This window comes from Leptonychotes weddellii, chromosome 6 (genome assembly GCF_054177405.1).
Source record: "Leptonychotes weddellii isolate Sample4059 chromosome 6, ASM5417740v2, whole genome shotgun sequence".
NCBI lineage: Eukaryota > Metazoa > Chordata > Mammalia > Carnivora > Phocidae > Leptonychotes > Leptonychotes weddellii.
The window spans coordinates 48,203,183-48,219,683 of record NC_138374.1 but is presented as its reverse complement, the minus strand read 5'-3'; the positions used below and the strand labels follow the sequence as shown (position 1 = coordinate 48,219,683).

At 38.0% G+C, this 16,501-nt stretch overlaps 1 protein-coding gene and 1 pseudogene across 5 annotated transcripts in view; both read right to left on the bottom strand.

Annotated features, from left to right (window-relative positions):
- P4HA1 (prolyl 4-hydroxylase subunit alpha 1) overlaps nucleotides 1-16,501 on the bottom strand; it is an 86,594-nt gene that overhangs the window by 10,240 nt on the left and 59,853 nt on the right. For all 5 annotated transcript variants that reach the window (XM_081822943.1, XM_006731148.3, XM_006731147.3 and 2 more), the window contains one exon: nucleotides 8,806-8,905. In XM_081822943.1, the coding sequence (XP_081679069.1) occupies nucleotides 8,806-8,905 (100 nt within the window). The remainder of the gene's footprint in view (nucleotides 1-8,805; nucleotides 8,906-16,501) is intronic.
- On the bottom strand, nucleotides 9,193-13,626 carry LOC145721980 (enolase-phosphatase E1 pseudogene; annotated as a pseudogene).

Genomic DNA, 16,501 nt, shown 5'->3' with positions numbered 1-16,501 from the left:
GTTAATATGTTTTTCTTTAGCAAATGTTTGGGGTACATGTTTTCCTCTAATACATAACTTAAACTAAAATTTGAGTTAGAATTTTTAAATTAGGGCGCCTGGGTGGTTCAGTTGGTTAAGCGACTGCCTTCGGCTCAGGTCATGATCCTGGAGTCCTGGGATCGAGTCCCACATCGGGCGCCCCGCTCGGCGGGGGGGGTCTGCTTCTCCCTCTGACCCTCTTCCCTCTCGTGCTCTCTGTCTCTCATTCTCTCTCAAATAAATAAAATCTTTAAAAAAAAAAAAAAAGAATTTTTAAATTAAAATGTTTAGTTATAATTTTCTAGAATCAGGGTTTTGAGATTTCTTTTTTTTTTTTAAGATTTTATTTATTTATTTGACAGAGAGACACACAGCGAGAGAGGGAACACAAGCAGGGGAAGTGGGAGAGGGAGAAGCAGGATTCCCGTGGAGCAGGGAGCCTGACGTGGGGCTCGATCCCAGGACCCCGGGATCATGACCCGAGCCGAAGGCAGATGCCCAACGACTGAGCCACCCAGGCGCCCCAGGGTTTTGAGATTTCTATTATTAATTTTTACTAAACATTTTCCTTTGGAATTTAAATCAAGACTCATGTTTTCCAAAGCCCAAATGCTGGGAAACTCCCAATCTATTTTAATAAAATCTGCTCCTACATATTTTTTTTACCCTAAGGTAAAAGAGGGAGGAAGTTAACATGAAACTTAATTATTCCTGCTGGAGGGCCCTAACAATTTCAGTTGATAATGACAATCTCAGTGTGAAGCAGCAAAAGGAAGTAAGAAAAGTATCTCTAAGTTCTAGTCGTCTCAGTTATAATATATGTAACTTTCAGTAAATCTCAGTTTTCTTATTTATAAACTAAGGAGAATGATACCTTCCTGAACTCCTTCCTTGCATCCCAATATGACAAAATGAAAGGAGAATGTAATTGAAAGAGCACTGCTGATGAAATGAAAGAACATAATTAAGAGAGTGCTGCCCACAGCCCGGCTGAGATACAGCACAGAAGAGGCAGCTGGAAAAACATGTGGGGTATACAGGAGGATTTACTAATCTCAGAGCACGTGCTGGACGGACAGGGATTTGGGGGACACTTCTCTAAGAACAAAATAGCTAGAAGGTGTCATTTCCCTTCCTTGTTCCCCCAGCCTAGATATGCAGAGACCTGTGGGAACCCGGGCAGCAGAACACTCTCCTGCTCACAGTGAGAGCCCTGGCTCCACATTCTTCTGCACACACGCCCCCTCCATCCCAGGCAGCTTCAGGTCTTTCTCACACAGCAGACCTGCATGAACCTTACTAACTGCAAACCTCCTCCTTCCCTGAGCTCTTCTATGGACCCACCCCTCCATTCCAGCCTGGGCAGGAGTTTTCCCAGGGGCTGGAAGCCCTCACCCACAGAAACCTGTGCAGATCTTGCTAGCACCATGAGCCCCAGCTCTCTCCAATACACTCTTAGCCAGAGTCCATCCAAAACAGTGCCACAAGCCTAGAAGTGTGCAAGTAGCCCTGCCAGGGGCCTCCACCACTCCAAAGTGACTCCTGCCCTGGGGAGAGGTGAAGATAAATACATGCACCTGTCAGACTGTGGCCCAGCAAGGGGCCAGTCTGATTGCAGGCTCCACCCTCCAACAAAAGCTTTTCAGGGCAAAACACAGGGAAAGCACCCGGCAGTTCAGTGCTATTGCATCTTTGGCAAACATCTGATCTGACTCAGTTTTAGCCTACAGTGGCCCCAGACTGGCCCACTAACAACACAGGGACCAAAACCTGCTCACAACAGGCAAGGAGAGTCATTGCAGACAACCGGACTAAAGGCAAACTTGGCTCAGCCGCAACAGTAGGGTGCATGCAACATACAGAGGAGATACCCTTGAAGCACTGGGTTCTGGTGAACAGGGGACATTGCACTGTAGGGCACTACAGGACCTCTTCTTCATAAAGCCACTACTTTCAAGAGCAGGAGACACAGCTGACTTACCTGACACATAGAAACAAACACAGAGAGTTAGACAAAATAAGGGGACAGAGGACTATGACCCAAAATGAAAGATCAGGACAAAATTACAAGAGACCTAAGTGAAACAGAGGTAAGTAATATACCTGATAGAGAATTTAAAGTAATAGTCATAAAGATACTCACTGGACTTGAGAACAAAGTGAAGGACCTCAATGAGATCCTCAACAAAGAGATAGAAAACATAAAAAAGAACCAATCAGAGATGAACAACTCAATAACTGAAATTAAAAATACACTAGAGGGAATAAATAGAACAGAGGAAGTAGAACAGAGTAAAGGAAAGCAATCAAGTTGAACAGGAAAGAGAAAAAAAGATAATAAATGAGAACAGACTAAGAGAACTCAGTGACACCATCAAATGTAGTAATATTTGCATTACACAGATTCTAGAAGGAAAAGAGAAAAAAAAGGAAGCAGAAAATTTATTTGAAGAAATAATAGCTGAAAAGTTCCCAAATCTGGGGAAGGAAACAGAAATCCAGCTCCAGGAGGTACAGAGAACCCCCAACAAAATCAACATGAAAGTCCACACGAAGACACAAAGTAATTAAAATGGCAGAAAGCAGTGATAGCGAATTTTAAAAGCAGCAAAAGAAAATAGACTACTATATGCATATGATGTTATATATAAACCTCATGGTAGCCATAAATCAAAAACTGGTAATAAATGTGCAAAAAAATAAAGAGAAAGGAATTCAAGTGTATCACTAAAGAGAGCCAGCAAAGCATGAGAGAAGAGAACAAGAGAAAAAAGGAAGAAGAACTACAAAAGCAACCATAAAACAAGTAACAAAATGACAATAAGTACATACCTATCAATAATTAATGTAAATGGACTAAGCACTCCAATCAAAAAACAGGGTGACAAAATGGATAAAAAAGGCAAGACACATCTATATGCTACCTACAAGAGAGTCATTTCAGACCTAAAGACACATGCAGATTGAAAGTGAAGGGATTTTGTAAAAGCATTTATCCTGCAAGTGGAAGTGAAAAGAAAGCCAGGATAGCAATACTTATACTGGACAAAACAGATTTTAAAACAAAGACTGTAACAAAAGACAAAGAAGGACACTATATAATCATAAAGGGGACAATCCAACAAGAAGATATAACAATTGTAAACATTTATGCACCCAACATGGGAGCACCCAAATACATAAAACAGCTAATAACAAACATAAAGGGGGGTGCCTGTGTGGCTCAGTCAGTTAAGCGTCTGCCTTTGGCTCAGGTCATGATCTTGGAGTCCTGAGATTGAGCCCTGTGTCGGGCTCCCTGCTCAGCAGGGAGTCTGCTTCTCCCTCTCTCTGCCCCTCCCTTCACTCCTGCTCTCTCTTGCTCACTCTCTCAAATAAATAAAAATCTTAAAAAAAGAAACCATAAAGGAAATAATTGGTAATGTTACAATAATACCAGGGGACTTTAACACTCACTTACACCAATGGACAGATCATTCAAACAAAAAAAATCAATAAGAAAAGAGTGGCTTTGGATGACACACTGGACCAGACGGATCTAGTAAGATATACTCAGAATATCCCACCCTAAAACAGCAGAATATACATTCACGTGCACATGGACCATTCTCCAAAACAGGTCACATATTAGGTCACAAAACAAGTCTCAACAAATTAAAAAGATTAAAGTCATACCAAATATCTTTTTTGACCACAATGCTATGAAACTAGAAATCAACCACAAGAAAAAACTGGAAAGGACACAAATACATGGAGGTTAAATAACATGCTACTAAACAATAATGGGCCAACCAAGAAATCAATAAAAAAAAAAGTACATGGAAACAAATGAAAATGGTCCAAAATCTTTGGGATGCAGCGAAACCTGTCCTAGGAAGGAAGTTTATAGCAACGCAGGCCTACCTCAAAAACAAGCAAAATCTCAAATATACAACCTAACCTTACACCTAAGAGAGCTAGAAAAAAAACAAACAAAACCCCAAACCAGTAGGAAGATGAAAATAATAAAGATTAGAGCAGAAATAAATGAAATAGAAACTACAAAAACAGATCAATGAAACCAGGAGCTGATTCTTTGAAAAGATCAATAAAATTGATAAGCCTCTAGCCAGACTCATCAAAAAAAAGAGGAATCAAATAAACAAAAACAGAAATCAAAGAAGAGAAATAATAATCGACACCAAAGAAATACAAAGAATTGTAAGACAATATTAGGAAAAATTATATACCAACAAATTGGACAACCTAGGAAAAAATGGGTAAGTTCCTAGAAACATATTAACCTCCTAAAACCAAATCAGGAAGAAACAGAAAATAGAGACTGATTTGGCAATGAAATTGAATCAGTAATCAAAAACTCACAACAAACACATCTCCAAGACCAGATGGCTTCACAGGTAAATTCTATCAAATATTTAAAGAAGAGTTATACGTATTCTCGAACTATTCCAAAAATAGAAGAGGAAGGAAAGCTTCCAAATACATTCTATGAGGCCAGCATTACCCTGATACCAAAACCAGATAAGACACTACGCAAGAGAAAACTACAGGCCAATACCTCTGATGAACACAAAAATCTTCAACAAAATATTAGAAAACCAAGTTCAACAATACATTAAAAAACTCATTCAACATGGGGCGCCTGGGTGGCTCAGTAAGCACCGGCTCTTGATTTCAGCTCAGGTCATGATCTCAGAGTCCTGGGACTGAGTCCCATGTTGGGCTCTGTGCTTAGAGGGAGTCTGCTTGACTCTCCCTATACCCCTGCCCCTCCTCTTGCTCTCTCTCTCTCAAAATAAATAAATAATCTTTTAAAAAAATACAACTCATTCACCACGATCAAGTGGGATTTATTCCTGGTATGCAAGGGTGGTTCAGTATTTGCAAAACAATCACTGTGATATTGTCACATCAATAAGATAAAGGATAAAAATCATGTGATTATTTCAATAGATTCAGAAAAAGCATTTCACAAAGTATAACATTCATTCATGATAGAAACCTTCAACAAAGGAGGTTTAGAGGGAACACAGTAACATAATAAAGGCCATATATGAAAAACAGCTACTCAAATGACGAAAAACAGAACTTTTCCCCTAATGACAGGAAGAAGACAAGGATGTCTTTTTTTTTTAAAGATTTTATTTATTTATTTGACCTAGAAAGAGAGACAGAAAGAGTACACAAGCAGGGGGAGCAGCAGAGGGAGAGGGAGAAGTAGGCTCCCCGCTGAGCAGGGAGCCCGATGCGGGGCTCAATCCCAGGACACTGGGATCATGACTTGAGCCGAAGGCAGACGCTTAACCAACTGAGCCACCCAGGCGCCCCAAGGATGTCCATCTTTACTATTTTTATTCAACATAGTACTGGGAGCTGTAGCCACAGCAATCAGACAAGAAAAAAAAAATAGAAGGCATTCAACATGGTAAGGAAGAAGTAAAACTTTCATTATTTGCAGATGACATGATACTATATATAGAAAATCCTAAAGACTCCACCAAAAAAACTACTTGAACTGATAATTCAGTAAGGTCACAGGATACAAAATTAATATACAGAAATCCATTTGCATTTCTATACACTGATAATGAAGTAGCAGAAAGAAATTAAGAAAACAGTCCCAGTTACAATTTAACCGAAAATAGTAGAATACCTAGGAATAAACCCAACCAAGGAGGTGAAAGACCTGTACTCAGAAAACTATAGAACACTGATGAAAGAAATTGAAGATGACTATAAAACACTGATGAAAGAAACTGAAATGGAAAGATATTCCATGCTCATGAATTAGAAGAACAAATACTGTTAAAATGTCCATACTGCCCAAAGCAATCTACAGATTTAATGCAATCCCTATCAAAATACCAACAGCATTTTTTACAGGACTAGAACAAAGAATACAAAAATTTGTATGGAACCACAAAGAACCTCCAATAGCCAAAGCAATCTATTTTTTTTTTTAAGATTTTATTTATTTTTTTTGAGAGAGAGGGAGAGAGTGAGAGAGAGAGCATAGCAGGGTAGAGGCAGAGGGAGAGAGAGAGGCAGATCCCCTGCAGGGCAGGGAGCTAGACTTGGGGCTTGATCTCAGGACCCTGGGATCATGGCCTGAGCTGAAGGCAGATGCTTAACTGACTGAGCCACCCAGGCACCACTAGCCAAAGCAATCTTGAAAAAGAAGAACAAAACTGCAGGTACCATACACAAACATAAAGTTGAAATGGATTAAAGAACCAATGTGATACCTCAAACCATAAAAATCCTAGCAGAGAGCACAGGCAGTAATTTCTCTGACATTGGCTGTAGCAACATTTTTCTAGACATGTCTCTTATGGCAAGGGAACAAAAGCAAAAATAAACTACTGGGATTACATCAACATAAAAAGCCTCTGCACAGCAATCACAAAACGAAAAGGCAAACTATTGAATAGGAGAAGATACCTGCAAACGATGTATCTGATAAAGGATTGGTATCCAAAATAAAAGAACTTATACAACTCAACACCCACAACACAATCCAATTTAAAAATGGGCATAAGACATGAACACACATTTCTCCAAAGATGACATACAGATGGCCAACAGACACATGAAAATATGCTCAACATCATTCATCATCAGGGAAATGTAAATCAAAACCACAATGAGCTATCAACTCACACCAGTCAGAATGGCTAAAATAAAAAATGCAAGAAACAGGTGTTGGCGAGGTTGTGGAGAAAAAGGGACCCTCATGCACTGTTGGTGGGAATGTAAATTGCTGCAGCCATTGTGGAAAACAGTATGGAAATTCCTCAAAGAATTAAAAATAGAATTACCATATGATCCAGGAATTCCAGAATACAAAAACACTAATTCAAAAAGATATATGCACCCCTACATTTATTGCAGCATTATTTACAACAGCCAACTTTTGGAAGCAACTCAAGTGTTAATTGACAGATGAATGGATAAAGTTATGGTATATAAGCACAATGAAATATTACTCAGCCACAAAAAAAAGAATGAAATCTAGCCATTTGCAAAATCATGGATGGATCTAGAGAAGATAATGCTCAGTGAAATAAATTAGTCAGAGAAAGACAAATATCATATGATTTCACTCATATGTGGAATTTAAGAAACAAACAAAGGAAAAAAGAGACAAACCAAAAAACAGACTTAACTATAGAGAATAATCTGATGGTTACTAGATAGGAGATGGGTGGTGGGGATGGGTGAAATAGATGATAGGGATTAAGAGTACACTTATCATGATGAGCACTGAGTAATGTACAAAATTGCTGAATCACTATATTGTACTTCTGAGACTAATATAAAATTGTATGTTAACTATACTGGAATTTAATAAAATAGAAAGAAAAGAAAAAGAAAGCATAAACAACTAAAAAAAACCCCAAAGCCAAAAAACAAAAAAAAACCTATCAGACTTCATCAAAATCAAAAATTTTGTGCCAAACGACACCATCAAGAAAATGAAAGATGACCTACAGAACGGGAGAAAATATTTACAAACCATATATCTGATAATGCTCCTATATCCAGAATGAAAAAAGAACACTTACAACTCAACAATAAAAACACAAACAACCCAATTAGTCAAAGGATTTGAACAAAAATTTTTTCAAAGAAATAAATGGCAAATATGCACATGAAAAGATGCTCAACACCATTAGCCATCAGGGAAATGCAAATGAAAACTGTAATGAGAAAAAAGAAACAGACAAGAATAAGTGTTGACACAGATGTGAAAAATTGTAATCCTCATACTCTGTCAATGGAATTATAAAATTGTGTAGCCATTTTGGAAAACAGTTTGGCAGTTCCTCAAATTGTAAAGTCACCACATGACTCAGCAGTTCCACAGATACCTATATACCCAAGAAAAAATTAAATGTTTGTACAAAAACATGTACACAAACATTCATAGCAGCACTAGCCATTATAGTCAAAAAGTGCAAACAACCCAAATATCCTTCAGCTGATAGATACATGAAGTTGTGATACATCCAAACAATGGAATATTATTCAGGCATGAAAAAGAATAAAGTGCTGATACATTGAAAACATTACATTAAGTGATATAAGCCAGATACAATAGGCCACATATTGTATTACTCCATTTATATGAAATATCTAGAAAAGGCAAATTCATAGATAGCCAGAAAGGAGATTAGTAGTTGCCACTGGCATTAGGGAGAGGGAATGGAGAGTGACTGCTTAAAGTTTTTGAAGTGATGAAATAGTCTTATAATTAGATAGTGGTGATAGCTGCATAAGCATATGCATGTAATAAAACCAGGGTAAATTTTAAAGTATGTGAATTCTATTTCAATAGAAAAGAGAAAAAAAACACATTAAAAAAAAAAAAACTGCCCCTGGTTACCTGACAGGTTTAGTTAGGAATGACAAAAAATTATGTAATAAATATATATTAAATATATTTATATTTTATTATATTATATATTATATTAATATTTATATAATAAGTATTAATGTTACATATTGTTCATTTCCCTATAAATTTATACTTAACAGTACGAATTTTTAATGTTTTGTAAAAGAATTTTAGAGCTCACAGACTAATCCTAATTTTTCCCATTGATTATTAAAGAGTAGTTTGTTTGGTTTCAGCTTGCATATTCACTTTTAGGGTCCCAAACTCTCCTACAATACCTAATCAGTGCCCATACAATGTTAGGAAATCTCATCTGCAACATTTTTTGAAAAAGTATAAAGAAATAATGTGATAGCACATGGTTTAAGGATAATGTGATTACCTACCTGTAATTCCTCTGCTGTGGAAACATCTAGTCCTGTTAGATCTTGTATTCTCATATTAATTCGAGACACCACAGGGTTTTCATAGCCAGAGAGCCAGGCACTAAGAACAAGAAGAAAATATTACTTATAATGTTTCAATACATAAAGACTAATAGCCATCATTTTAAAAGCCGTAATATATGGGACATTAAGCCTTATGTATAGGCATTCAGTTGGCTTGCTTGTTTGATATGATTTTTATTAAACAATGTTGTCATTTTAAAAAATGCTACATTTTACAGTTAAAGGTTAGAAAAGAAAAAAACTCATTTATTACAGTTTTTTTGAAAACAGCTGGATTAATGTAAGAAGGCTATATAGGGCTATTACATTGAGAATTTTTAAAAATTCTGTAAAAATACATATCAAACTGAAAACAATTTTTCTTTTTACATTAGGCATAGGAACTGACTGGGGTGGAGGTCATAGGGTTTTTAGCTTGATTTATATAGTGTAAATATTTTATAAGAAAAAAATTCATGTAGGGGTGCCTGGGTGGCTCAGTCAGTTAAGCATCTGACTCTTGATTTCGGCTCAGGTCGTGATCTCTGTGAGATCATGAGCACTGTGTTGGGCTCTGTACTCAGTGGGGAGTCTGCTTGGGATACTCTCTCCCTCTCCCTCTGCCCCTACCCCCGCTCACACACTCTTTCTCTCTAAAATAATTAAATCTTAAAAAAAATAAATAAAAAATTCATGTATTACTTGCATAAATAAAAATAAGTTTTTAAAAGGTACCAAAACACCCAGTAGGAGGACTATAATAAAAACAGCTGGACGGGGGCACCTGGGTGGCTCAGTCAGTTAAGTGTTCAACTCTTAGCTCAGAGCCTGATCTCAGGGTCTTGAGTTCAAGCCCCATGTTGGGCTCCATGCTGGGCGTGGAGCCTACTTAAAACAAAACAAAATAAAACAAAAAGATGGACAATAACAGGTGCTAATGAGAATGTGAAGAAATCAGAACCCTCACACATTGCTGGTAGGAATGTAAAAATGGTGCAGCCAGTTTGGAAAACAGTTTGGCAGTTCCTCAAATTTTGAAAACATACAATTACCATATGACTCAGCAGTTCCACTTCCAGGTACATACCCAAGAGAAATTAAAACTATGTTCATACAAAAACTTGTACATGAATGTTCATAGCAGGATTATTAATGGCCAAAAAGTGGAAATAATCCAAATATTCACCAACTGATGAGTAGATACATAAAATGTGATACATCCATATGATGGATTATTGTGCCATGAAAAGGAATCGGGCACTGATAAACGCCACAATACGGATGAACCTTGAAAACACTGTTAAGTAAGCAAGATACAAAAGACCACATACTATGATTTCATTTATAGGAAATATCCAAAATAGGCAAGTCAACAGATAGAGAAAGTAGATCAGTGGTTGCTAGAGGAAGGAGGAAATGGGGAGTTAACTGCTAATAAGTACAGGCTTTCTTTTCAGGGTGATGGGAATGTTCGGAAATTAGATAATGGTAAAGGTTGCACAACTAAAAACACTAAAAACCATTGAATTGTACACTGTAAAGGAGTGAATTTTATGGTAATGGGAACTATAGCTAAATTTAAAAAGGCACCCCAAATTAAGCTATCTCCTATGGTCTATCAGCTTTCTTTCTTCACTTCTCTCATCAACCTCTGATTCCATGATCCATCATTTCAACAACATTCTTGCTAAATGCCTAAATTAAACTGGCAAAAATATTATCCTCAATGAATTTTTTTCTCTAAGCTTATACCTGTGTCATCAAACTCTACTGGAGAAAGTCATGAAATAGGGCAAATGTGTTCCACTGATAATTCATGAACACCAACTTCAAATGGGTCCTTACTCCTACTCCTTCTTCTACTCTGAACCCCAATCCACCTCAGCTTCCCCCTTCTCTCAGTACATATCCCCTACTTCAGAGAATATAGAAACCATACACTTTACCTACATTTGCATCTATCTGTTCCTTTTAGATCATCTAGTTCCTTCATTCCAGTTCCAGAGAGGAAATTTCTCTCCATTATCTAAGGCTAACCCTCTGCCTTAGATTCTATAATTTTCTGACATTTTAGGAAGCATAAATCATTGATTAGCCCTTCTCTCTCTTACGTAATCAACTTTCCTTCTCAATTCCTCCCACGGCTTTTAACTGAGCTTAAGTCTCCTCTCCCTTAAATAAATAAACAAACATTGGGCGCCTGGATGGCTCAGTCAGTTGAGTGTCTGCCTTCAGCTCAGGTCATGATCCCGGGGTTCTGGGATCGAGCCCCATGTTGGGCTCCCTGATCACTGGAGAGCCTGCTTCTCCCTCTCCCTCTGCCTACTGCTCTGCCTCTTGTGCTCTCTCTCTCTAATAAAATCTTAAAAAGAAAAAAAACTGAACCAGGATAATTACTACTGTTAGAAAATTGACATTTCTCACATCCATGTCAAAAGAAAATATATAGGATTCTTCTTGATCTGATAGACTGATTTCAGGAAAATCATTTTAAAAATAGTAAATAACAATATAATTTCTCAAACTATGCTGAGAAGTTATCAGAAAGGCAGCTATAATCTATAATTAGAATTGACAGGATTAGGGGCGCCTGGATGGCTCAGTTGGTTAAGTGTCTGCCTCCGGCTCAGGTCATGATTCCAGGGTCCTGGGATAGAGCCCTATGTTGGGCTCTCTGCTCAACAGGGAGTCTGCTTCTCCCCCTCCCTCTGCTCGCTTGCTCTCTCTCACTCTCACGTGTGCATGCTAATAAATAAAATCTTAAAAAAAATAAAAAGAATTCACAGGATTAGGACTGTATTTTGAAACATTAAGAACCACATCTCTTTTTTAACTTTACATTAATGCACCTTTTTCACTGGTAAGGCGATTTTTTGCTGTGGATGCCACAACGATTAGCAAGTCTCTTCTTAAGTAAGATACACTCTCTGGTTCAAGACTAAAATGAGTTTTCTTTCTAATTTTGCCCTCTCTTGGAACACAGGCAACTATCTTTGTCTTTTGTATGCAGGTAGGCAAATATTGTGAAATGCAGTTATTGCAGTCTTCTAGATTTTATTCTCTCACAGTTAAACAGGGCAATTACTTATTATTAAGAATAAGATTCTGGGGCGCCTGGGTGGCTCAGTCGTTAAGCGTCTGCCTTTGGCTCAGGTCATGATCCCAGGATCCTGGGATTGAGCCCTGCGTTGGGCTCCCTGCTCCATAGGAAACCCTTTCCCTCTCCCACTCCCCCTGCTGGTGTTCCCTCTCTCACTGTGGCTCTCTCTCTGTCAAATAAATAAGTAAAAATCTTAAAAAAAAAAAAAAAAAGACTCTGAGGGGCGCCTGGGTGGCTCAGTCAGTTAAGCATCTGCCTTCAGCTCGGGTCATGATCTCAGGGTCCTGGGATGGAGTCCGGCATTGGGCTTCTTGCTCAGCAGAGTCTGCTTCTCCCTCTCCCGCTCCCCTTGCTTGTGCTGTCTCTCAAATAAATAAAATCTTAAAAAAAAAAAAAAGAGTAAGACTTTGAAACACTTTCAGTTTTTAAAATAGCAAGGCTTCTGAAATACTGCTCAAAACTAGCTTTCAATTTTGGTGTATGACCTGATACTGATACATTTGATCTGTTAATAGTTTTTTCTATCAATTATACTTTGCCCTCAGTAGGGGTTAGTGTTGTAGTTTCAAATAACTTTTACAGAAACAGATTTTAAAATGTTTTAATTTCACTGAATGGAGATTTTTATCACTCATGTACCTGTAGAAGGTAATTTGAGCACATACATATTTGCCTACATATGTGTGTGTGTATGTTTTTAAAGTAAGCTACTTTTACCATTAAAATAAACCAGACTACACGGACAAACTATGAGAAACAGTTTGTCGTCCTTAGAAATCCTTTTCTAGGTTGAAGAGGACAAGTAGTTTGCTGAATGATTTATGAGGCTATAGGCTTTTCATCATTTCTTAACTCCACCTAGCCCTGTCTCACCACCACAGCAATAAGCATGTCCACTTCCTCAGCAGCACGAGCCTCTAATGTGTCAAAAAAAGGTTGACTGAGCATTCAATGCTGTTTTGCAGTCTTTCAACAACTCTCTCTCCACTTTATGCCCAACCTTGGCATCAAAGAAACTCTCCACAAGCTCAAGAATATCTTCCTCTGTAGAGTGCACAAGTCATAGTTTCTGTGCCTCTACTCTCCCTGAAGAATAGATATACACCTTCATTCCAGCTTCTCTCCATTTCCTAGCTGCTGGAATGACATCTTCAATGAATGCTGCTCTTATTCTCCCAGCTGTAAAATACTGCCTTCCACATGAATCTTTATATTTGTTATCAGTACCATGGTTTTCCATCCAGAGATCTCTGCCAGCACACATGATCTACCACAGCTTGGACATCTATTGTAGATCATCCACCCCATTCCCAGATGTTGCAGAGGTCAAAATACCCTATCCTGATGGGAATCCTCTTCAGCCTGTTACCTCAAAAGACTGAGGTCCTACTGGCACTCTTCTTTCCAAGAAGGAAGAAGTATTTTTCTCTGCGGTTAATTCTTAACATTTTCTCTGATATAAGGAAATAAGATGCTCTTCACAAAAGCAATCATGCTTATAGTCCTTCTGAAATATAACAAGACCATAGTGACTTTGGTGGGCACCTACTGGATGCTACTATGGGAATCACCCTTGGTCCAGAGGGTGGAGAGTGGCGGCAGCTGTGCCCCCAGAACCATTCATCTCAGAGCTGGCAACTGCCTGCAACTGAAGCACTTCAGGGAGAGGCTACCTCCATGCCCCCAGAAGTGGAGAAGGCAGCTGCCCCTAATGTTTTTACAGTACTATATATCTTACTTTGTAGCATTTTTCACACTAATTGTATATTACTTTATTGTTTGATTAAGGTAAGATGTCTTCATTCAACTACTAGTCCCAAATACGTAAATTCTGCCTGGTTTTGCTCACCACTGTATCTGCAGAACCTATTACAGTGCCTGGCACATAGCAGATGCTCAATAACTATTTGCTGAATGAAGAAATGAATGAATCATAGAGACTTCCCAGAACTAATCCAAGATTTATTCTATTTTACCATACTACTTGTCTGGTGATCCCTTGTAAATTTATATGGACTGACTGAGTAGAATTCCTTAGTGTAGCAGAAATAGGAAGGATCCAAGAATTTTACTGTTATAAAGGGTGCAGCAGATAAATACATTAAGAACTTACTTCTCTAAATTCTGACTGAGTTCCTAGTAGAACTAGGAACTAATCTAGTCTGTCAGTGTACCTATATTTCTGGCTGGCAACAATTTAATAGATTTTTGAACTTTATAATCCACAAACTACTGACTTGATTTTTATAGATAACTGCAACACAAAATTGGCAAGTGTTCTATTAAAATTTCAGGGGCACCTGGGTGGTGCAGTTGGCTAAGCATCCGACTCTCGGTTTCGGCTCAGGTTGTGATCTCAGCATTGTGAGATCAAGCCCCGCATTGGGCTCCGTGCTCAGCACTGAGTCTCTTTCCTTTTCCCTCTGCCCCTCCCCCTGCTCGTGCATGCTCTCTCTCTCAAAATAAATATCTTTAAGAAAAATTCAAACTAGATGCATCTTTTTTTTTAATGTTTTATTTATTTATTCATGAGAGAGAGAGAGAGAGGAGAGGCAGAGGGAGAAGCAGGCTCCCTGCCTAGCAGGGAGCCCGATGCGGGACTCGATCCCAGGACCCTAGGATCATGACCTGAGCCGAAGGCAGATGCTTAACCATCTGAACCACCCAGGCACCCAAACTAGATGCATTTTGAGAATTGTTCCTATTCCATCCTGGAACCTATCACCCACAGAGAACCTGTCTCCTACTTCTGTTACCTTCAACTTCCTTCCTTGCTACCACAAGCATCGATTCCTACCTTTTCTCTAATACTTTGGTAGAAGCATCATCCTTCAGCCTTACAGAGACTGGATCTTTTCTCTACATTTTTGAACCTACCCTTTCTAACTCAAATTGTTGCTAGCCAGAAAGACAGGTACACGGACATACTAGATTAGCTCCTAGTTCTACTAAGAACTCAGTCAGAAATGGGAGAAAGAAGTTCTAACTCAACCTACCAATTACTGCCTCTCTTTTTATCTTTAATCTTCTTTGACAATGCTTACTCTTCGGCTAAAGTTTCTTGCTACCAAGAATGCCTTCACTTTTGTTATTCTAGCAAATTACCATTACAATCTTTCACTTTACACTTTTAAAATTATAAAAGCAAGAAATGTGGGGCATCTGGGGGATTCAGTCAGTTAAGCATCCAACTCTTGATCTCAGCTCAGGTCCTGAACTCAAGCTCGTGAGTTTAAGCCTGGTGTTGGACTCTATGCTGGGTGTGGAGCCTACACACACATAAATAAATTATATATATATATATATATAAAAGCAAGAAATGTTTGTTATATTCAATAAATAGTCCGGGGACAATGGATAACCACATGCAAAAGAAAGATGTTGTCCCTACCTCATATCATAAAAAAAAAAAAGACCTCAAAAGGGATTAAAGACCTAAATGTAAAAGCTAAAATTATAAAACTCTTAGAAAAAACTGTAAGTGTAAATCTTTGTGATCTTAAATTAGACACTAGTTTAGCTATGACATCAGAAGTATAAGCAACAACAAAAAAATAAACTGGGTATCATCAAAATTAAAAATTTTGTGCTTCAAAGGACACCATCAATAAAGTGAAAAGACAACTCAGAGAATGGAAGAAAATCTCTGCAAATCAAATGTCTGATAAGGACTTGTGTCTAAAATATATAAAGAACTATTACCACTAAATAAAAGATAACTCAATTTAAAAATGGGCAAAGGATCTAAATAGTCTCCAAAGAAAATATACAAATGGCCAATAAGCACATGGAAAGATGCTCAACATCATTAGCCACTGGGAAATGCAAATCAAAACCACAATGAGATAGCATATCACACCCACTAGGATGGCTATAATCATCAAAAGGACAGACAGTAACAAGTATTGATGAGGATGTGAAGAAACTGGAATAACCCATACATTGCTGGTAGGATTGTAAAATGGTACTGCCACTTTGGAGAAGTTTGGCAGTTCCTCAAATGGGTAAATACAGAGTTACCATATGACCTAACAATTTCACTCCTAGGTATACACCCAAGAGAAACTTAAACTTATGTTCACATAAAAACTTGTACATGAATGTTCAGAGCAGCATTATTCATAATAGCCAAAAAGTAGAAACAACCCAACTGTCTATCAATAGATGAATAAAAGATAAATAAAATGTGGTATATCCATACAATGGAATATTATTCAGCCATGAAAAGGAATGAAGTACAGATACATACATCAACATCAATGAACCTTACAAATACGGCAAGTAAAAGAAGCCAGATGCAAAAAGCCACATATTATATGATTTCATTTATATGTAATATCCAGAACAGGGACACCTGGGTGGTTCAGTTGGTTAAGTGTCTGACTTCAGCTCTGGTCATGGTCTCAGGATCCTGGGATCGAGCCTTGCATTGTGCTCTGTGCACAACAGGGAGAACAGAGAGTCTGCTTGTCCCTCTCCCTTTACCCATCCCCCTGCTCATGCTCTCTCTCTCTCTTAAATAGATAAATAAAATCTTTAAAAAAAAAAAAAAAA